Source organism: Lineus longissimus, chromosome 12 (assembly GCF_910592395.1).
Source record: "Lineus longissimus chromosome 12, tnLinLong1.2, whole genome shotgun sequence".
In the NCBI taxonomy this organism is placed as follows: Eukaryota; Metazoa; Nemertea; class Pilidiophora; order Heteronemertea; family Lineidae; genus Lineus; species Lineus longissimus.
In genome coordinates, this window is record NC_088319.1 from 11,392,849 (window position 1) to 11,416,052 (window position 23,204).

Below are 23,204 nucleotides of genomic sequence, written 5' to 3' on the forward strand. Positions count from 1 at the left end.
ACCCAACACATCAACGAATGCCAGCTCATACGAGCGTGCTATTAACGTATACTACTTCACCAAATCTCCCCCAAACATATGTCAGCGTCCACCAGCGTTTCGGTGAAAATTCCAAAGTTACCGCTACATATACGTCATAGTTTGACAGCGCCATCACATGGAGAAAAATAAATCTACATTTGTACCAATCTCACTAATCCTAAAGCAATTAGAACTTCAAAATGAAGTGAATGCCACTTGCGGGGATGGGAGTAAATTCTCTGGAAGACAAAGAACTGATTCGCACCCTTGAAATTGCCATTCAATTCATTTTGAAAGCGTTCTATTTGCTGTTTAGGATTTCAAGTTCAAGCCAAAATGGTGGAACCTATGGTCACCCTCAACATAGAAATTGTGGGCCGAGCGGAAGTCCAGGTAACCTCGACCCTATCCGCCGCGCAGCGGAGGGTCGAGGAGGCCTCGTTGATTGAGTCATACATTTTCAGTGCATACAGTGGATGCACTGTCAATACTGAGCGCTCCGTGGTATTCCTGGTTTTTCACTTGGCTCGAGGTTACCCATCTTTGTGAAAAAAACGTGTCCGGACACCGGAAGCCGACGCCCCCAAATCTAGTTCATGACGAGTGAAATGCCGCCAAGTACAAGTCACTGTAATGAGTGAATGGAGGAGACTGGTGAAAGAGTCTAGCCGGGCGGTAAAGTTTCTACTTTCACCTCTTCCCAAAACTGATTACAACCATCGACAAGTCAAAGTAGTCATACTATATTTCCCTAAGGAGATGGGGCAGTTTGTATCGCCAATGACCCTTGAAACATCTCAATGATAATAATATGTTCGATTTCTGGTTATCGTTTATTTAAAGAAGAGGAAAAATCTGTCGTTTTATCGAATTGCTAGCCATTGCTAGCCCGCCCATCAATTTGATTTCCGTGATGAACGACCTGCGGAAATAGTGACTCAAATTCACGTCCACAATTCATTACGACAGAAGAGTATAGGCGACGCTGGTAATGAGAATGATAAGTTACACTTTTAGCGACTACTCGTGTTTTTTTTAATGTTTATTCGTTTTTTTTGTTTTTTGTTTTTTGTTTATTTTTTGTTTTATCTTTTATTCTATTCTATTTTATTTTATTTTATTTTATTTTATTTTATTTTATTTTATTTTGTTCTATTTTATTTTATTTATTTTGTTTATTTTGCTTATTTTGCTTATTTTGTTCATTTTATTCATTTCATTTTGTTTCGTTACTTTCTTTTTAATTTTGTGACTTTTTGCACATTTGGCACATATTCTGCAGCCTATCTCTGACTGCTTTTCCCTTACAATTTCGTAGGTAAATAAACGCCTACAAGTGCATAACATGAACGCTTTTACAGTTAGTATACTTTCTAACAGATAAATAGCAGCAAAGCATGGTAATCTTGATAAATGAATAGGTTTTGCGTACAAGTCATTAAGACGCTATGTGATGATAGTGAACAACATATTATAAAAAGGTCATACATAAGATTTTAGAAAGGGTTAGGACTAGATCAAAATCAAGATATAAGTTATCGAGAAAAACAACCAGTGCTCTCCAATTGTACTCCTCGTCCAAGAACTATACAATGAAATTTTGAGACAAACCTCGACAGCACAAACGAACAAGTTACCGTGCTCCTCTTCAACGTCCTACGTCCTTCGTTAAAACGTTGAAATTGACATTCCTTCGATCACAGAAATACATGTAGTGCCAAAAAAAGCATTACACATTTTAAATTGTAAAAAACTTTAGTTTACATGTCTGTACATGTATGTGTGTGGAAGCAAGAACAGAAGTCTATACGTCTTCATAAATTTTGTGGAAGCAAATGTCACTAAATAAACGGCATCATCATTGGAAGTACGGTGGTAGGCCCAAGGAAATTTTGCGTGTAGGAACTCCAATTTGCTTATTTATATAGCAAAGTAAGGAATAGACGTACATAGTAAAAACACGTTATGTTAAAGTAGAGTAACAGGCCAATTATTGGAATATCATTCGACAGCAGAAACCAGGTTAGTTATTATCCATTCTTGACCTGAGCGAGTCAAACCCAATTCATTGCATTCAGCGGATCCTCATTTAAAAGATTATTTGCCAAACGTTTAAAACACAGCTATTCTGTCTATCAGCAAACAGACCAGCCTAGATCTTGATCCGAACCTGACCCTCCGATCCTCTCGATCAAGCCCCATCCTGAGATCAGGCTTTTTTCCTCCTTCGTCATACAAAACCCTGAGAAAAAGCAATAAAATCCACTGCGCTGTTCCAACTACTTGTACATGTATTGTATTATTCGATAAGCAGCGTAGGGATGCGCAATTGGTAACGGCAATCGCCGATCGTAGTGTATAATCGTAGCAATCATGCAATGAAAAGGCGTGCTTGCATAACGATGCTGCAACGTTTGATCGCTGCGCTCTGATTGGGCGCATTTTTTTCTACCGCTACAATAAGTCTGAAGGGGATGGATTTCACCAGGGGTTAGTAATATCGACAGGGGGAGTATATTGAAAACCTCTGATGCCAGGATGCTCAAGCCCAGTTTGAACTAAAGCCCGTAGCACACTAGCCGCCAACTTCGGCGTTCACAGGCGTTTTTTGCCGCAAGAGTCCTGAACGCCTGAAAAATCCCTAGTCTACTACGAACGGCGTCGGCGAACGCGACTTGCCGCAACTAAACGCCAAATATCTTACATGTTTGATTTTTGACGCGTGTCGCCGCGTTTGAACGCAAGAAGAAGCCAGGTGTGCTACGGATTGCTGCCTGACTTGGCGTCGGCGGCGAGGCTATGGCCAATCAGCTTGCGTCTTGATGTCACATGATTTCGCGCTGCATGGCCCAGGATGGGTTAAAGTGGTGGAAAAGATGCTACTGTACGCCAATTCTGGGCAGGTGTGCTCTGACCGGGATCCACTGGCCACCAACTTTGGCGTCGAGAGGCGTCAGCCGAACGCTTCTTGTCGCCAAAGTTGGCGGCTAGTGTGCTGCGGGCTTTAGAGTATCTTCGACGCTTTACATGTTGGGATATTCTCTTGTGCAATTCGACCACTCAGGGACCAGCCCTAATGGCGTGGTAAGTTAATAAGCCTATTCGTACTCAATGATATACTCAGGGTAGGTCTGCTCAGGTTTAAATATGACATACATTTTTGGTTTACTCATGTTATCCACGCAGGAATCATAAAAGTTCTCATTGCTCCTCTGTGGGTCTTTTGGTGGTGGCCGGACATAGTGTGACATCCCTTGACAGTAGTCTCCAACCAGGACGTTACACACGAACATCGACTTGCTATCGGCGTAATTCGCGGCAATATTCGCCTCAGTCCCGAAGTAGGTCCCTTTTCCATACATGGTACCTGTTCTTGAACCACTGATCCGACAGTCGAAGCCCTGCTCACAAATTGGCCTGATATTGGCCGCTTTTGTTCCGTGAAAGAGGAGAAGCTCTTTTGGGTCCTTTTTTCCTTTTTTCTTCATCACCGTTCTCTTCCTGTCGAAAACGGAAAAATACTGATTGGTACAGCTTCAACTGAAGAGCTTCCAGGAGAGTCTATACAAATATATCCTAGGGAGGTCAATCTCCTCGCCTAAGCCTCTTTTGGGTCCTTATGGCCAAGACTTTTACAAAGACAATTGTTCCGGGCAAATGTGCATGTATGTTATCGTAGTAGATGTCCACGATACATCAACATCTGCAGGTCACGTTGAACTTAGGGTAAAGGTATCAGCCTTGCAACCTATTGGCAGCTTGTTCCATTGTAGCCGCCAGCATGTTACAGAATGGTGGAAATTGGCTTGTCTCCAGCTATACGAATGTGGGATTGAGGAATGTCTCCTATACAAGGTTATCTTACAACTCCCCTTAGGTATAACTGATTTACCATATATACCCAAGAACACGAGGTAAGACGTTTAAATCATCTCTGTATCTAATTCAGAACAGAAGTTACTCAAAAACGGCGGCCATTTTGAAATTCAATGCGGCGGCCGCCAGGGGGCGTTTTTCAGATGTCACCCGTCCTGAAATTGTTTAGTACATGATAAAGTAGGTGTACCAAACTTGGTGCTTTTACCATTTTGCAAGATTTTGTTGTTTTATGGCGCTTATCGCCTGGACTACAAATGCATAATGAAGATATTTCAAATTCCCAGCCCTCTTCGTCTCATTTCAGAAACTTAATTCACAAACCTACCTATCATAAGCATCGAATACTTCCATACTCTGGACCCTCTTGATAGATGTTATGCTACTGCTGGGCATGCTTGCTTTGAATCTCGCTTCTATACGCTGGTATTCCTGGGCTGTTTCACCGAATTTGGCTAACTGAAAGCATAGTGCAAGACATTTCGTCAATGTCATTGGTCAGTCCGCTGTTGAAAGATTCAACCATAAACTCCACGAGATGTAAGTGATCTGAGCCATTGTTCCAGAAGCAATTGATTTAAGGTACAAACTATCTTAACAACCAAAAATGTGTTGATATGGATTTTATTGGTGTTCGAGAAGAGTTAACCGGCTTTATCCTGACCACCTCATTTTCTAGGTTTTACTTCCATCTAGTTCATGACCGCACTCAACGCTGCATAGCTTCAAGCTCTGGGGCCAACGCGCCAAGAACTAGGCCATAAAGGAAATCCTTCATGGCTGGCGGGTTACACAGTGCCATATAACTGAGGGATACAGTATATTTATTCCCATACCAGTATGGTATAAATTTTGACAACCGGAGGTAGAGTACCTACTTTCACATACTGAACACCGTCATCACCGCCAGCTCCGTAAATATCCCAATGCTCCGGAATGTAAGACGACATCAGGATCTTGTCCTTCTTTGTATCAACTTTTCCCCTCGTAGCATCCCCTCCACCACCGCTGGCAGTATTAAGGTTTCCCTTGGCGGACTTCGCGGGACCCCTAGGACCAGCTTTGGAATGGTCTGAACTCTCACTGGTTGTTCGACTGTGTTGAAACGGGTAGAATATAACATTTTAAAAAGTCATGGTTACATGTATATATGCCTTTGTTGTGTATGTCACGTAAACAGAACCATAAATCCAAAACCCATTTTACTATCACTAGGATGTAAAACGTATAAGCGCGTTTATATATTTTTTCGAGAACCTATCGAGTTGATATGTTTGCTGATTCAAAAGAGCATTCCAGAGCATTGTGGCCCTTACCTCGATACCAAGGAAATACGGTAGCTATAGCACAGCATACACACAAGCCGCCGGGACGCTGTTTTAGCCGGAAAAACCAAATCATGAATTTCGTTTCCCGATTCTCAACCTCACTAACGCGACTACCACGGTAACACGACCATCCGACCGCGGTCCCATATGACTGGTCGTCTAATTGGGGTTCCACAGTACTATACAAGTCAACTAGAGAGGAAAACAAACCCACCCTCTCTTCTTTGCCTCCTCCTTCCAGTCAATGAACTCAGGTCGCCGACGAACCTTCCTCTCCGTCGCGTATTGGATGTTCTTCTGCACCATCCTCGTTAGGTCAAGGTCATATTTTTGACCTTCCGTGGTATCAAATTGGAAGTGACCAGTTGAAGTAAGGTATGCGTCCTCTATGTCCTCCGCAGTGGCATTGGACTTCACCGTTTTATCATTCTGAAAATGAGTTACATGTAAGTTGGCTATTTTTCAAATTTCAAAAAATGGCGTTTTTACTCTTTTGAGGGCCATCAGGGAGGTGTAAGACAGCAAAAAAACATGGTTGTTCACCTTTTATATGCTTCAATGAACAAGCTTGGCAAAGACTGTTAAGGTTAAGGGCTGACCATAGGCACCAGAATTTTGGCTAGAACTTGAATACCTAAAGCAATAAGAACTCTTTCTAAACGAAGTGATTGCCAATTTCAAGTCAACAGACTCCCACCCTTGAAATTGACACTCACTTCATTTTGAAGGAGCTCTTATTGATTTAGGATTTCAATTTCAGCGAAAATAGTGGTGCTTATGGTCAAATCTTTAATCTAAAATTCAAGCCGAAGTTCAGCTTGCATATGTGCCAACTGACCTCGGACCCATATTGTCTCCACTTGTTGCTGTCATCCAACCAATACCAATTCCATTTGGTCACATACGCGAAAGATGCTGGCTTCTTAACCGACGAGGCAGTACTGAGACGGCGGACTTTCATAGTCCTCTTCAAATCCGGGAAATTCGCTGTCAAGGCATCATCATTCCTGAAGTCGACTTTCACGGCCAATGACCTACCGGTATAGAAAGATTTCATAAACAGTCAATATTTTATCAATGGAATCAAATAACCCAGAAGGAAATTGGTTAGTGAAATGTGAGCAGACACTGATATTCAGACGGTAGCAGAAAATGCAAAGGATCGTCGGGATCAGATTACAACTCTAACAAGGACAGCATTCAGTCCAACGGGCGTTCAGTGGTTATGGTTACAATTAGCTTCAAATGTTTCAGAGTTGACTCTATATAGGTATCGCCATTTTGGCGAGAATGTGATACCCCGAAGTGATTATAACTTCTTCAAAATGAAGTGAATTCCCATTTTTAAAATATAGGAGGCTGTTCTCTGGAAAACAAACAACATACTCCCGCCCTTGAAATTGGCATTCACGTAGCTTTGAAATGTTCTAATTGCTGGAGGATTTCAAGTTCTAGCCAAAATGGTGGTGCCTGTTGTAAACTCTTAACTATCCAGAAAATGTCATTGGAAGACATTCTCAGTGCAGCACAATGCAGTCATGGCCACTAGATAATTCGGATTGTTACAGTACATTAGCTGTGACTTTGATACACACGAGCCAAACCCTTCCTACCAACGATATGAAAGAATATCTGGACTCTTAACGAATAGTGAGTTTGACTATAAGCATGATAAGAGGCCATTCTTCTTACCTTGAAGAGGTATTTCTAGTTGCTGGTGTCCACATACAGACAAAACACTCGTCATTCTCAACCTTGCAGTAGTTGACCTCCGTCAAGTCGCTGTCCATCATATCCGTCCATTCTTCAGTGTTGTCATCAAAGTACTGCCATTGATATGGGTTGTCCTTATGGTGCATGCGACAGTTCTTTCCAAAGCCACATTTTCCTACAAACATAATTGATGAGTCTTGAGTTGCTTTGTTTTTTCAAAATAAAGCTACTGTTAGAAATATACAGAGGGGAAACTTGCATTCTCCAGTCAAAGTCTGAAATAGGTATGGCATGTTTGGGCGGCAACTTAACCTCGCCTGTTTGCCGCTGACCTGACGTAAAAAAACCCCTCTCCACCCTAACTGGGTTCCCACGGAATCATTTTCATAGGAACCACTCCAGTCAAAAATTTTACACTAAAAACAAGATACATTCTAATCGATTATACCATGCATAGTTATCGCCAAAAATTAATCTTTCCCATCGTCTTTCACGTAGATTGGTCGGTTGTGATGCATTGATGCTGATCGACATTCTGCTGATAAAAAAATGAAATGGGTGATTATGACCATTATAATTAAAAGAATGTAATACCTCGTAAGTAGAACATACATATTTCTGTCTCCTCGTCATCAACAGCAATGGATGATACGGAAAGTTGCCTCATCTGCTGGAGGTTGCTGGCGGGGGAAAAACACGGAGCTTGCAGTGGGTTTGCTCTTGGTGAGGTATGAAGCAATCCTCCGAATGGGAAATTCGCTTGTCCGAGATCGGAGTGTCCAGAAGCAGTTGAGGAACAGTCATCGTCAGTGTCTTCCAGCATGGCCTGAAGTGCGGTCAGGAGGTCTTTGGGGGTTTGCCTTGTGTCGATTTCGTGCCTCTGAAGGATGGACAAAGTGTGGGGCTCCATCAGGTTGTGGCTCCGTTTACAGCGGACGTTGAAGGTACATGTATTCTTCAGGAAGTGCCGACAGACGTGAAGATGTGCACACTTCTGGCCACGGTTACAACCAGTTTTGCCAGCGTTGTAGAACTTGCAGGGTTTTGGACAAGTGTTCTTAAGATTGCTGCGGCTCAATTCAAAGACCTTTCTTACGTAAGGTAGCGGAAGAGAAGAAAGCCTGTGCTGCTGTAGCAATGTTTGATTATGATTGGTCTTCAAATTGTGTCCGAATCGGCATTTCTGATCCGGAAATCTGCATTGCCCGCCAATCATGAAGAACTTGCAGATGTGAAGACCACCACAGTTGTTCATGTCGCGACAACCTGTCTTGGTCGTGTAAGATTTGCAGATGTCGAGACATGTCTGTGGTTGCACGATGAACGTCCCGCGCTGCTGCTTAAATGAGAACACGTCACTGTACTGCGTGAGGAATCGAGTGAAGCCCTTCTCCGTCTTGAACTGTTGTTGCCAGCTTGCAGATAGTGACCAGAACAACTCTGAGGCAGATTTCCGTCCACCAACTTCCTGACAGAGGGTATAAATCAGGTCTTCAGCAAGTTGGTCGCCGGGAAGGATATTCGGTTGTAGTGGGGAGGCACTTGCCATTGTAGAAGGTCACTATCTTGACAGGGCTTCCCTGAAAAAATGTTAACCAATTGTACAAGGGGTCGGAGGTGGGGGGAGGCGAGACTGACATGACGTGTCTCACCGCATACCTTCCATGACAATAAATACCAAATGAAGGTCAGGAACAAGGAACCTGCACTTGGTATCCAGGAACAAGATTTCGTGTCAAATCATTTTGCCAGTCTGGTTACTCAAACAGAGCCAGTCGCTATCTGTTCGATAGAAACAAATTTCGTAATTGATTTACTGGTGTCAAATACTAAAGCATAGCATACAGCCTAATGCAGCTGTACATTTAACAGGCGGACGACCTATTTGGAAAAAAAACAGTTATCGTCGTTCCGAGACTCCGTAACAGCCGCAAACTCCTCTGTACATTTTTACATACAGGTACAGAAAATCTTTCTCGATGGATTTGAACCCTGAGGCATAGTTATGAAATTTTCACGGAGAATAAATGATAAGTTAACTATGTATCATTGATATGCGGTCGCACGGTGCGCCTTGGCAAAAAAAGTGAACTTTGATCCCTGTGATTTTCGGCTGCGTCACGTTTTTTCCGTCTCTAGGTACCAGGGAGGGGTCTTCAACGCTTGAAATGTGCGCAATGTATCACAATACCACTCCTTTATGAAGACATGTACATAGGGATCTTTTTCGCCAGTCATATAGTTTAGCCTATGCACAGGTCAGTGAAATAAGGGTCAGTAAGGGGTTAAAAGATTGTAAAATGTCCATGAAGGATAAGGAAGAAGAAGGAGAAGGAATCCGCAGAGAACTCTTTGGATTTCTTGCTCCCCTTCTACCTGAACCCTTTTACAATGATTTGACCCTTTACTGACACTAGATTCAGGGGCCGGTGGTTTATGTATCATTTATTCATCTGTGAAAACCTTATGCCTATGTCTGCAGAAGAAATGGTTTAAATCCATCGTGAAGAAATTCCGTGTGTAAAAGTGTATATACCGAGAAATTTCGCGCCATGACGGAATGTCGTATAACGTCGAAAGCTGATGTGACGTAGCCGACGAACACCACCTGGTTTTGAACGACAAGCCCGTCCCCCTCTGCATTACAGGATAGATGTACAGCGGATCGGAGCTTATTTAAATGGGGTCGCTACAAATTGAACATGTTGAATGGTATTCAAGGGTCATGTTTGTTGTCGTATGCTAATGATTTGATGACCTGGTATATCAAGTGACGTCATTGATTCATACAGCTTTATAATAATATAATAATAATAATAAAACGATATTTGTATGGCGCCGCTCATGTATAAATCGCGGCGCCTCACAGAGATAAAAATAAGGCAGGTGTAATATATGTGAGTGTTTCCCGTGTGTGAGTGTTTCCCCTCATTGTTTGGGAACGCTCAAAAGTAGATTGACAAGTTTTTCTGTGTATCCCCCCTATTGAAAAGTCGTGGTCTCTCTAGCTGCCTATTGTTTGGAAACACTGACACATGGGGAACAACCACAGATGTTACACCGGTGTAAAAGAAATGCAAGTCCGCCCGGAACCAAGGTCCTATGGACCTTGGTTCCCAAGGAATGGGGGCCCTACGGGCCCCCATTCCTTGGGAACGGTTGTCCTAACCGGACTTCCCTTCCTGGGCTACGATTCCTATATATATAAAAGGAAGGTAGGACTTTGATTACTGGGGGACTTAGATTTCTTTTACAACAGTGACAGAAATTGAGGTCCCCGTAACCAATGTCCGTACCCACTTAAATTACATACGCATGTACTACGGTATATAATAGAACATGCGTTCAAATATTTAAAGTTTTGGGATGTCTGCCAGCCAATCCCCCATAGTGTAGTGGTCATGGTCCCTGCCTAGTAAGCAGAAACCGCTGGTTCGAGTCCCGCTCGGTCTATTCTTCTTTTGTTTATTTCTCTTCATTACATCTTGCATAATCGATTACAATCATTCGAGTGACTCAACATTCAATCATGATCATCAGTGTAGCCTAGGCCTATAAAACGCAAGTGGAAACTTGTATTGGCCTTCATTCCTGCCGAGATATCAACCGAAAGAACACCTCATGACCCGCACATTATTTTTCGCTATTTACGGAACCATGCCTATCCAGCTCGTTGCAGTCTTTCGAGGAAGCGGTCCATCCGCCGAGCAGCAAAGAACAATTTTAAGGTAAGTTTGGACTTGGATTCCTAGGAGAGCAGATCTGAGGACTTAGATTCCAAGGAAAGCTGGTCTGGGGGACTTGGATTCCGAGGAAAGCAGGTCTTGGGGACTTGGAACCTAGGAAAGCTGGTCTGGGGGACTTGGATTCCTAGGAAAGCAGGTCTTGGGACTTGGATTCCTAGAAAAGAAGGTCCGGGGGAGTTAGATTCCTAGGAAAGGAGGTCTTGGGGACTTTTTTTCCTAGGAAAATAGGTCCGGATGACTGGAGGAAGCTTATTTTTGAGAAGGCTATTGATGCGCTGCGTAGGATTTTGGTTATGATGTTTCAAATTCAATCAATATATAGACCCCATGCCATAGCATAGGCCTTTTCCTCTCCAGCGCGAAATCTAATGGTACACTTTTTCGACAAATATGTGCACCTTACATGTATTGCAAACTTCTGTTCTCAAACTTCATATTTCTTTTTGTTGCAGGATATCCCCGTTGGAACTAAGGTCATGAAGAAAAATTTGGTACGATCGGATCGAAAAGGGGGAAAATTTGCGTTACCTTGGCTGGGCCCGTATGTCATAAGGAGCAAGACCAAGAGCGGGGGATACTTGTTAACGAACGAGGATGGTATCCACTTGAAATCCCCAATAAACGGGGCGAACTTAAAGATATGGCATGAGGGGCCGTCTGAGAATGAAAAGAAATAAACTACGTTCCAGTCTTCATGTCACTGTCAACACATCAATACCACAATATGTATCAATTCTGGTTAAAAACAGAGTGATTTGAGAGCCCAATTCAAGAGCAGGGTATGATACTAGTATTTATGTCAACCCTTGTGAATACTTGCATTAAATACAGAATCTAGTTAAACAGAATGACTTGTTGATTTCTTTATGTACATACATGTACAGTACAAGGCGAATGAAATTGTAAAAGCCATTGCCATAGAAAATCGGTAAGCTGCAACACCTCACTGCGAATGAAAATTAGGTGCAGGCACTTTGAGTATCTTCCTTGAAAATCTACTGTAGTTTTGCATAGGACTTGGAATACTAGTTTGTTCTAGTAATGGAAGTCCACCTAGGACGGAGATTACTAGATTTTGGACCTACATTCCTAAGGAGTCACGGTCCAAGGACATTGGTTGCTAGTAACCTAAGTCCTAGGACTCCAGCTCCTAGCCGTCCAGGACCGTAGGACTTAGATTCCCAGGAGTTAGAGTCCGGCGGACTCCAGCTAGGTAGGTCGTGGGTTACTTTTACACCGGGTCTATTTGGCAAGCCGCTCGCCAAACAGGCATCTCTTTTTGTCCTGTTTGGAGAGCCGCTTGCCAAACAGCACTAAAAAGCCACCCTGTTCGGCCAGCCGGGCTTGCCAAACAGGTAAAAAATCTACCCTGTTTGGCGAGCTGGAGACTTTACTTACTTTAATATTAATGAGTTCGTCTCTCTATTCAGGACAAGAAAAAGTCGCTGTTTGGTAAGCCGGGCTTGCCAAGTAGTCACTTCCTAAAAATAAATAGGCCTAGATACATTACTTAAAAACGTTACGTATATGGTAGGCGGGAGGGGACATAAATCAGAATATATCGGCCGATTAATTACTTGCACCGCAAAGGCCTCCCGCGAATGATGCGCCGCAACAATGCCCCGCTAAAAACACGCCGCAAAAGAATGCGCCGTAAAAATCTCGCCGCGTGACCCAATTTAAACCAATCAGGAGCCAAGGACGGTTTGAATTTTGCGGCAGAGGTATTTTCGCGGGAGTCTTCTGCACGATTTGCAGGGGACTTATGCAAATTTCGACACTTTAGCGGCGCACTTCTTTAACCAATCAGAGACATCGTAACTTCGTAAACCCGCCGGAAAATACTCCACGCAGTTACGATGTCTCTGATTCAAACCGTCCTTGGCTCCCGATTGGTTTAAATTGGGTCACGCGGCGAGATTTTTACGGCGCATTCTTTTACGGCGTGTTTTCAGGAGCGGGGCATTGTTGCGGCGCATCATTCGCGGGAGGCCTTTGCGGCGCAAGTAATTAATCGGCCGATATATTCTGATTTATGTCCCCTCCCGCCTACCATATACGTATATGGCAAGCCAGAGTGGACACAATTCGTATTTTATATCCTTATATATTGTTATTTTATGTGGATATATATTCATATTTTATGTCCATATATATTCCGACCAATCAGAATGAATTTCTTTATATGCACAATAATTCATTTTATATACACATAAATTCCATTTTATGTCCACATAAATTCAATTTTATGTCCACATAAAATCCGATTTTATGTCCATATAAATTATTTTATGTGGAGATATATTGGTATTTTATGTCCATATAAATTAGATTATATCTACACATAAATTAGACCGGACGAATTTATCACCACATAAATTCCCATTTTATATGGACATAAAATCAGCCAATCAGAATGCCGCTTTATATGTGCTTATATATTCCACTTCCGTATTGAAAACTTCTACTTCCGTATTAGAATCGGTCACTTCCGTATTAAAATACTTTTGGCCAATGGGAACCATCGATTCATTGGCGCGCGCAACTCCATTGTATTGTGAGCGGTTCAAATCGTTCTGTGCCGATAAAATTGCCGGAAGAGTCATTGTTCAGCGGATAATAGGCAGAGGGTTGACTGTTGAACTCTGCACACTTAACACAATGCCACGCTCACTCCCCTGCACGCCCACAATACAATGGAGTTGCGCGCGCCAATGAAACGATGGTTCCCATTGGCCAAAAGTATTTTAATACGGAAGTGACCGATTCTAATACGGAAGTAGACGTTTTCAATACGGAAGTGGAATATATAAGCACATATAAAGCGGCATTCTGATTGGCTGATTTTATGTCCATATAAAATGGGAATTTATGTGGTGATAAATTCGTCCGGTCTAATTTATGTGTAGATATAATCTAATTTATATGGACATAAAATACCAATATATCTCCACATAAAATAATTTATATGGACATAAAATCGGATTTTATGTGGACATAAAATTGAATTTATGTGGACATAAAATGGAATTTATGTGTATATAAAATGAATTATTGTGCATATAAAGAAATTCATTCTGATTGGTCGGAATATATATGGACATAAAATATGAATACATATCCACATAAAATAACAATATATAAGGATATAAAATACGAATTGTGTCCACTCTGGCTTGCCATATACGTAAAAGGTATTTTAATACCTTATTGAAAAGGTGGGTCTTCAGACTCTTCGATCCTGAAAGCTGGCAGCGAGCTGGCAGATTTCATTGCCAGAGGGAGATCGTTCCAGAGCCTTGGGGCAACAACTGAGAAGGAACGATCTCCAATGGTACGCCTAGTGCGTGGTACTGCCAGCTTCAGGGAGTCTGAAGACCGTAGTGATCTGGTTGGAGTATAAAATTCACGTTTTAGATAAAATTGTGACATGTTGTGCAAACACTTGAAGCTAGGACGAGTAGCTTAAAATCAATCCGTAGCTTTACGGGCAGCCAATGTAGTTTAAACAGGACTGGAGTAATATGTTCACGGGAGCTACTGAGTGTTTTCAGTCTAGCAGAACGATTTTGAAGTCTCTGGAGACGTGCAATTTGTGCAGCAGAAGCACCAGCCAGAAGTGAGTTGCAGTAATCTAAACGCGATGTCACGAGGGAGTGGACTGCAGTCTTAAGGCCTACGCCGTTCGTTTAAAGTGTGAAATTTGCAACTGGGTTTGATTTTTTTCCATTTGCGTACATGTATACACACTAAATGTGAATTTCAACATTGCCGTCTGTACATTGACAGATATACAAATCAGCATAGTACATAGCTTCACTACAGCACTGTGCACAGGTATTTCTATTTTCCTAGACCACCAGTAATATACGAACGGCGTACCCCCTTTAAGATACGACCAGGGGTTGTTAAGCGTACCGGAAGTGGGGAACCGCATGGCCCCTGGAAACAGTGGTTGCTTGCAAACACTGTGAATCGATCTCTGGTGACAAAGTACTAAGTATAGGCCTACGTACGTGTCATTATCGTCCTGGCCGGGTCAACGCTCAGGCGGGGTTGACCGGAATCAAGGGAGGATTGTGGCCCTGCGAATATACCTGTCCAATATCCAATACCAAAGGAAGTTGAAGACCTCCCAGGATGACTTGGGGCCGAAAGCCCCCTTAGCTCGTTGCCAGCGCCCCCCCCCCCCCCCCAACACACACACACACACGCACAATACAACTTCCTGTGCCATATAGGACCGACACGAAGGTTGCGCCAACGTTGCCAATTTACCTGGCGCTCATGTCACGTCTGAAAAGCAGCAAAAAAAGGAAACACCTACCCGATAAGTTCCAGATCTAGACATGTCAACAAGACCCCAATGCCGTGGTTTCACTGAATCACCGAGACTGCGATCTAATACCGGGAATTTGGGATTCCCCAACCAGGAATGATGCCTACCAAACCCACCAGGCCTGCACGAAGTGTTGAGCCAACGTTGCCAATTTACCTGGCGCTCATGTCACGTCTGAAAATCAGCAAAAAAAGGAAACACCTACCCGGTAAGTTCCAGATCTAGACATGTCAACAAGACCCAATGCCTTGGTTTCACTGAATCACCGAGACTGCGATACCGGGAATTTGGGATTCCCCAACAAGGAAGGAGACTTCCCATGAGTCACTCGGCACGCGACCATAATATCGATTTTGTATCGAATGCTTAAATCAGTCTTATGTATAAAATGAGGGTCCTCTGAAAACAATAATCAGAGTACGGTAGATAATCAAACTCGAACGCCAACGCCATCATTAAATTTTTTAAATGCCATCGCCAGTATTTGGCGGGAAATTTGATAATCTCGAAGCGTAATCTCGAAACCTTCTCTGAGCATATCGCGTTATTCACTACTAACCATTGAATTTACAGAGAGACACAAGATGGGTGGGTACGTTGGTATATTTTGAAGGCCTTTTAGGCTAGTATTTACTCGGGGGGGGGGGGGGGGGGAATCGGTGCATTAATGCGGCTCTGTTGGAAGTCGTAAAATTACGGTTTTCGGCGTCTGCAGAGCTGCCTACTCTACCACATGCGGTTACAGACAGGTCGTCATCATTGTATTTACGCATGCGCGAGTAACCGGATGTAAACAAATTAAGTCACGTGCATTTGATTGAAGATATTTAAAGCTCTCCACGTGCTTTTATTTACAGAATGCCGGTATTCCATGAAATAACTGGATTTCTCCTGGCTTGTCATCATGCAATCTACAGTTATTTAGTTGAACCACACTTTTTAAAATAATTTGGATTTTCCTTCCCCTTTTAATTAGTAGAAAATTAAAATAAAAACAAACTCCCCCATTAGGGGCATTTATGCCTGAATTATTTTATTTCAACCTTAGAGTAAAAGGACTTTATTACTCCAAATGCTTCATTCGTAAAACACGTGGATTTGTTTACATCCGGTTACTCGCGCATGGGTAAATACAATGATGACGACCTGTCTGTAACCGCAAGTCTACTCTACCTACCCATTTGGAGGAAATTTTACTCATTGTAAGGCCTATATTTACACATTGTTAGGACCATTTTTCACTTTGACTCCAATCAAACTGTTTAAACATCAAGCTAAAATCATCAGAAATCCCAGGAATTACACGTTTTGTTGCTGATTTACACATTTTTGCCAGGGGTTTTACACTTTGCTGGACTCGAGGGTAGCCAGTTCTGTGTCTACACGTATACTTTACCTTTCAAGCAGTCGCCTGCGCCGTCCCAGGAGAAAGTTACAATCATACGTTTTTCACCAAGTTCTGCACGACCAGAAAAGGCATCTGTACACTTATAAATATTAGTATAGTGATTGATTGAGGCATCTCAAAAGAAGTTGAGTCAAACAAAGTTTACGCAACAGACGTACGTGTTTATATTATATACAACAATATAGTATATACAATAATGTGGAAAATTATTATTGTATTATATCGTACAGTCATGTGATCACAGTAATATCACAAGATAAAGACCCTTCTCTTTTCGCTTCATCACCTAGTCAGTCGGTCCTCAAAGCAGCGCACGAGACTGATGTAATTTCGCGGTTATGGAGATACCACGGAAAAGCCACAAGTAGATCGGGGAATAAAACGCCAAGGCGAACGCCTTTCCCATTGTTCTAGCTCCTGATCACGATATCGAACAATGGGACAGGCGTTCGCGTTGGCTTTTCGGGGATTTGCGAAAAGTCACGAATAGCTAGATCTATACTCGCAGTGTCGACAAAAACACAGCATTTTTTACACATCTACCGTCTATTGATACTGAATGATATATTCTGGGTAGGCCTGCTCGGGTTTAAATATGATATACATTCCAGGGTTAGCAGTGTTGTTCACACAAGAGTCATAAAAGTTCTGGGCATCTTTTTGTGGTGGTCTGACAAAACTTGGATTTCCACGGCAATAGTCGCCGACCAGAACCTTGCACACGAACATCGATTTGCTATTGGTATAGCCAGCGGACATACTCGCTTCAGCTCCGAAGTAAGTCCCCCTTCCATATGCTGTGCCAGATCCTGTTCCACTGACTCTGCAGTCGAAGCCCTGTTCACATATCGCGGTGATGTTGGCAGCTTTTGTTCCATGAAAAAGAAGAAGCTCCTTCGGGTCCGTTTTGCTCTTCTTTTTCATCCAGATTTTCTTCCTGCCAAAACGAAAGAGCCAGTTCTTAATGCTTACCTTCTTCTTATGGGATGGGCCTACGGAGAGCTCAGTAGTAGGCCTTTAGACCTGTGTTCTATCTGTGGTAATAATCGGCGATGCCAGTGTACAGTAGAGTTAATAAGTTGGCTGTACCCCTAAAGACTTGGTCCAAATGGATGAAACACGCCAACTGTTACCAAGAGTATCTTCGAAAACTTCAAATACGTAAATATCAAGCTACTTCAAGTTAACTGGTACATACGTCTTGTTGAATGCTCGCTGCGTAGCTAACAAGTCCAATATCAAATAAATGACTTACCTGTAATAGGCGTCGAATACCTCCAAATTCTGGACCCTCTTGATGGACGTCACAGTGTTACCTGCCATGGTTGCTTTGAACCTAGCCTCAATCTTCTGGTATTCATCACTTGTTTTAGCGGATGTCTTGTCCAACTAAAAAAATAATTAAAAACACGAAAAGATTTAATAAAGGACATCATATCATATTAACACGATTATATCAGAAGCATTGTCAAAATGTAGATAAAAAGTAAGTGACTGTTTCACTGATTACTGGTCGGGAGCAAGATATTATCTCAAACCAACAGAATTTTGACCAATGGCCCATCACAAGAAAAAGCAAACAGTACTCGATTCGAAAACGAACGGAAATTTAGGCACCAGTATCAACTGAGAGCAAGAAAGGCTACAACTAGTCTTTTCACTGTTACATAAAGCATGTTTTGAGCTCTTACATAATATGCAATTTTTCAGAGGGTAAAATATGCATCTCTAAGTTTATTAGGTTTCACCGCCACAACTACGCCAGATACGAGAGTAATAGCGGTTTAGCTACGATACCTACGTTCACATAGTGAACGCCATCACCATCTCCCATTTCGCTAACATCCCAATGGTCCGGTATGTAAGATGATATCAGACTACTATTCCCTTTCCCACAACTCTTAGGCCTTCCCACATGGAAAACACCATAGATATCCCAATCGACTGGGGTGTTGGAGGAGTCTGTCTTTCCCTCTGCGGCCTCCACCTTTCCACCACTCGCGGTATCACTTTCCTTAACTGAGATTGCTTTGCCTGCACCTGTGGGGTCAGTTTCGGTTGTAGCTTGGCTGTGTTGAAAGGAACAACAATAAAAAAACTTTGCTGGTGCCTTTGCCTTCAATAGATAATTGAAATTATGCAAATTGTAGATGTTTAGTAGTCCATTATGTGATTTAGAGGGAGGAGGAATGGTTATATCGACGACGACGCTAGTACTTGATTAACACTTGATCAGGTCTAGATTCACAAGTTTCCTCTCCTCAAACATGTCAAAACAACCTCGATAATCTGAAACAAGATCATGACCATGATCACTATGCCAAAATATAGGACTTAGAGGACTCTTGACGACTCATAGGTTGACAGACGATACAATATCCAAATCTTTTTTTGAGGGAGCAAAGTCCAATGCACAGGTTAATTTAAGACGATCTATGGTTACCCAAGTGTTATCGTCTGAATAAACAAGATCCCAAACAATAAACCTACCCTCCTTTCTTTGCCTCCTTTTTCAATGTGAATTCCGGCCTCCGCCGAACCTTCATCTCAGCGTTATTGCTGATGCTCCTCTGCACCATCCTGGAGAAGTCTATGTCATACTTCTGACCGTCTGTAAACTCAAAGTGACCATCTGAGGCATGGTATGCATCCTCTATGTCTTCCAATGGTGCATTTGGTTTACCCTTTTTATCACTCTGAAACCAATTTATTGTAAAATAAAACAATAACGCATTCCCTCATCAGTTCCAAGACATAACCAACATAAAAATCTTCAAGATTGGGTTGCTCGACAAAATGCTTTAAGAAGAAACAACACACGATTAGGTACCGTTTGATGATATTCTGATTTGCGGAAAGCCAGATGCCGCATTAACTCACCTGGGAGACGTACTGTTTCCACCTATTATACTCGTCTAACCAATACCACTTCCATTTGGTCTCCGAAAAAGAGACGCGGCGCACCTGCATCGGTTTCTTTGAATCTTGCAGCTTCACCAGCATAGCTTTGCCATCTTCGAAGTTGATTGTTCCAATTGTATTGGCCCTGTAAAACAATAAACGAGCCTACTATACAAGAATTAAACCTGTTTGTACCGCGTTAACTATGCTAAATTGTAAAAGGGAAATGGTGAGGTTTCTGTAGGCTAGGGAACATGCGGAACCATCAGAGGTACTCCGTCTGTAACATCCCCTTGAACGGAGTCTGGGTCGGCGGAGTGGATCCAAGCTTGAGGGTCAAGATGGGTAGGGAAGTGGTACATCAATGCTGATCACGATGTCGTAGGTTCGAATTCCATCTGAGTTACTTTGTAACTCTTTGTGTGCTAGAGTTGGGAGGTGATCGGAGGATATAGTTTGGATACCCAGAGTACTCTGAATGTCATAGACCTCTGCTGTATGCTTTTGCTTTTTACCAATGCTTTTAGGCAAGTACCAGAATATGGAAAAGCCAAAGTTAAACTGCAACTTCAAAATACTGGGCATCCAATGTCTGGGTCGAACTCAAGCCAGGTGCCTTCTGCATGTGTTTTTTGGTGACTTCTCGGGGACATCTGCCCCCCCCCCCCTCCCCGGCCGGCAAGCTACGTCCCTGCGTGAGCCACCAATCACATGGGATTCGTTGGACTAAAGAGCACAGTTTCTTCAGAGGTTCAAATTGAAGTAAAGCTTAATAAACGATTTGTGCTTACCGAGGGGAAATACTTCCAGAGCCCGATTTTGGCATGATAACATTGAACTCCTCGTTTTCGACCTTACAGAAGTTCATCTCAATTGTATCGCTGTCTGTAAAGTCAGTCCAGTTTCCAGTCATGTGATTACGGTACTGCCATTGGTAGGGAGCGTCCTCTTGTCGGAATCCATCCTCATCTAAAATTAACAGTTTAGGGCTTCTTAAACTTTTCCGCAAAGTAATTTTTGAGAAAATTTATTCAGTCACCCAGAATCACTTTACCCAATGTGTCAAGATATTCGAGAATTTCTAAAGACTATAGTCTTTATCAATTCTTGATACAATGTATCATCTGTCTTTGAGTCAACCAATAACAGCTCGGCCTATTTTGGAACCCCCAATCGAATATTGGCAAGGCAGGGTGAGGAAATTTGAAAAAGAGTGAAGGAAAGGAGGCATACATTCGACAGCAGGCCATATTATTTAATGCTCTTAAGGGCTGACCATAGGCACCACCTTTATTGCTGGAACTTGAAATCCTAAAGCAATTAAAAACTCTCTCCAAACGAAGTGAGTGCCAATTTCAAGGGTGGGAGTCAGTTCTTTGTTTTCCAGAGAACAAACTACCATCCTCGAAATTGGCATTATCGTCATTTTGAAGGTGTTCTAATGGCTTTATGAGTTCAAGTTCTAGCTAAAACAGTAGTGCCTATGGCCAATCCTTAAAGTACTTTTAAAACATCTTTAAAGAGATCCTGTCGTGACCCAAGTCTTTATTTCGCCTGGCTAAACGTAGTAAAAATAACTAAATTGGAGATTACCTCTTACGCAGTTCATTGACTGGAGCCAGTAATGTTATGCAACGTTATGCAGTGTTAGCCAAATGAACAGCTCACAGCAGCAACTACCTAGGGGACCTTGAAACTGCTAATATCTGACAAAGGAAACTTATTCCCGCCTTAGGTTTTAACCAGGCCGTTCAAAACTCCCCATTTTTATAAGTGTTTCTCGATAGCTTCCCTTTAAGGAAACCTATAGCGAAACGTTTATAAAAATGGGGAGTTTTGAATGGTCCGGTAAAAACCTAAGGCGGGAATAATCTTCCATTGATAAATGTTAGCAGTTTTGAGTTCCTCTCGAGGAGTCGATTATCTGGCCAATGAGCTGCATAAGAAGTAATCACCAATTACCACGTTCAGCTGGTCTAAATAACGACTTTTACCACGTTGATCACTTTAACAAAAGAACACTGGTCCTTACAGACATGCACACAATATCTCACCTGCATTGTCGTAACTTTTTCCCTCCCTTCCTATAACATGAACACTATCATCTTCAGCAGGGTGAGCCGTGGACCCCGAAAGCCAATATTCATTTCTCTTATGTTCAAAGCTTTTTAGATGTTCTTCATAGTCGCCAAAGGTTCTGGACTTCAAATTGACACTGCTCTTTTTGTCGCAGAAATTGCAGCGGACCATCAGCTTGTGGTCCTCCACAACGACCTCGGTAAACTCGGCATAACCTCGTGAGCGCAATGTCTCCTCTATATCATGTGGAAGCCAGACACTGTTGTTGTCTGAAATGTCAAAGAGGTATAAATTCTAAAATTCGCAGCCAAAAAATTCTATGAAAATAGATCACATGGCTTTAACAATTTCGAAGATTCGCCAATCATCAACGCAGGGGATTCCTGGATTCGTCAAGAATGCTCAAAGGGATTTTAATGTGGTTTTTGTAGTCATGAAACATGACACAGGAAGTCTGCCATGGGGTGGGGGTTACTCATGACGTACGGTGGGTAGGGTAGGAGCTTACACTGTGACAGCAAAGCATCTGTTCTTCAGAAGTCTCCAACTAGCTGTTGGTCAGCTACTACATGACAATATGTCTCCTAGATTCCACTAAACCCTGCTGCCCCGGAAAATTATGCGTATCCATTTCCAAATCAGATATTGACATTGTTATACCGTTTTGCATTTGGATGCTAAGGAAATATCACCAAAAGCCGGGTGGCACAATAGCGAAAGAAAACTCATGCCCTACTCGTCGAGCAATGAGAATGCCTGATGAAGGCACAATATGCTCAACATGACCCATTGTGTACGATCACAGGCTCGTAGATATAAGAGCTCACACACATCTTCACCAGATGGCCTATTTAAAAGCACGAAAAGCAGTCTACCTACCTGTCATTGTCACGTGTGGGAGAACTACAGCTGAACGGGCGAGTCTGCTCCTATACAGCCTGGACCTGGTGCGGCGCTGTGAACGTACGTCTGATCACTAAATGAACGTACGTCTGATCACTAAATGAACGTACGCCTGATCACCTTACGTACATGTACATCCACTGGTTATTGAGATTCATTGAATCTATTGACGGCACAGGAACAGAGACTAGGATTCCCCAAGTATGGGGGCTTCCCCGTGCGTCATGACATGTGATCGCGATGATTTGCATACAAATGATATCAATCTTTGTGATCATGTTATCATCTCATTATCGGGTCAACCTACTGGAGTGTGGTATTGTGGCGGGAAGTTTGAAGTCACAATCACTCGATGTGCAATAACATGCGCACAGACAGCTCAGAGCGGCAATTTTGGACTTCCTATCAGAGTAACAGCTAATCAGGCTAATATACTTGACAGGAAGCCCCATATATGAAGTCATATAATTGTATAGCCCAGTCAAATAGGCGCCGATTCGCTGCGCTGTCGGTCTAGTTGGACGTGGCCATGCCGGTGTAGAAGTTTAAAATGTCCTAGAATGCCCGGGAAACAAAGGATTCTATTATGCGCTTCAATCTCTGAGCTATTGACGGTCAGGGTCTCTATAGAACCATATTGCAGAATACAACAGGGCCGGACACTTTTTCCAGGGGGGGGGGGGGGGGGGGGCGGGCATTTGTTACTGTTACACCGGTCTTTTAAACTATTGTACTGCATGAGGGAAATGGCAAACGAAAGTAATGAGTAGTTTTACTGTTTCAATTGACTCCTTGTATTATAAAATATAGCTGAGCTTCAACAACCACATTATTACAACAAAATGGACGATTTGTTATTCAAAGTCAGGGGAAACCTAGGCTACCGGGGG

The 23,204-nt window shown here is 42.6% G+C and overlaps 2 protein-coding genes across 4 annotated transcripts; both read right to left on the bottom strand.

The window, feature by feature from the left end:
* Positions 1-54: 54 nt before the first annotated feature.
* Positions 55-15,299, bottom strand: LOC135497396 (zinc finger CCCH-type antiviral protein 1-like). 3 transcript variants are annotated; one of them, XM_064787271.1, is made up of 8 exons: positions 15,229-15,299; positions 7,533-8,518; positions 6,918-7,113; positions 6,064-6,259; positions 5,440-5,654; positions 4,776-4,992; positions 4,226-4,356; positions 55-3,522 (listed from the first exon to the last, which is right to left on the bottom strand). In XM_064787271.1, exons 2-8 carry the CDS (start codon positions 8,485-8,487, stop codon positions 3,120-3,122), a joined length of 2,313 nt encoding a protein of 770 aa, XP_064643341.1. In that variant the 5' UTR covers positions 8,488-8,518; positions 15,229-15,299; the 3' UTR covers positions 55-3,119. The 3 variants fall into 3 exon arrangements, with proteins under 3 accessions (XP_064643341.1, XP_064643339.1, XP_064643340.1); XM_064787269.1 differs by lacking the exon at positions 15,229-15,299 and adding an exon at positions 15,012-15,218; XM_064787270.1 differs by lacking the exon at positions 15,229-15,299 and adding an exon at positions 12,083-12,167.
* Positions 15,300-16,578: 1,279 nt separating this feature from the next.
* LOC135497398 (protein mono-ADP-ribosyltransferase PARP12-like) lies at positions 16,579-22,497 on the bottom strand. Its single transcript, XM_064787273.1, has 8 exons — positions 22,291-22,497; positions 21,387-21,680; positions 20,124-20,301; positions 19,312-19,477; positions 18,922-19,127; positions 18,233-18,500; positions 17,687-17,820; positions 16,579-17,368 (listed from the first exon to the last, which is right to left on the bottom strand). The coding sequence occupies exons 1-8, from the start codon at positions 22,295-22,297 to the stop codon at positions 16,978-16,980; spliced, it is 1,644 nt and encodes a 547-aa protein (XP_064643343.1). The 5' UTR covers positions 22,298-22,497; the 3' UTR covers positions 16,579-16,977.
* Positions 22,498-23,204: the final 707 nt, after the last annotated feature.

Coding starts and splice junctions, on each gene's coding strand:
- LOC135497396 (XM_064787271.1), bottom strand. CDS start 8,487: ATGGCAAGTGCCTCCCCACTACAACCGAATATCCTTCCCGGCGACCAA. Junction 4,993..5,439: donor GAGGAGGCAAAGAAGAGAGG/GTGGGTTTGTTT, acceptor GTTTCAACACAG/TCGAACAACCAGTGAGAGTT. Junction 3,523..4,225: donor GTATTCGATGCTTATGATAG/GTAGGTTTGTGA, acceptor CGTTTTCGACAG/GAAGAGAACGGTGATGAAGA.
- LOC135497398 (XM_064787273.1), bottom strand. Junction 17,821..18,232: donor ATGGCGTTCACTATGTGAAC/GTAGGTATCGTA, acceptor TTATTTTTTTAG/TTGGACAAGACATCCGCTAA. Junction 17,369..17,686: donor GTATTCGACGCCTATTACAG/GTAAGTCATTTA, acceptor TCGTTTTGGCAG/GAAGAAAATCTGGATGAAAA.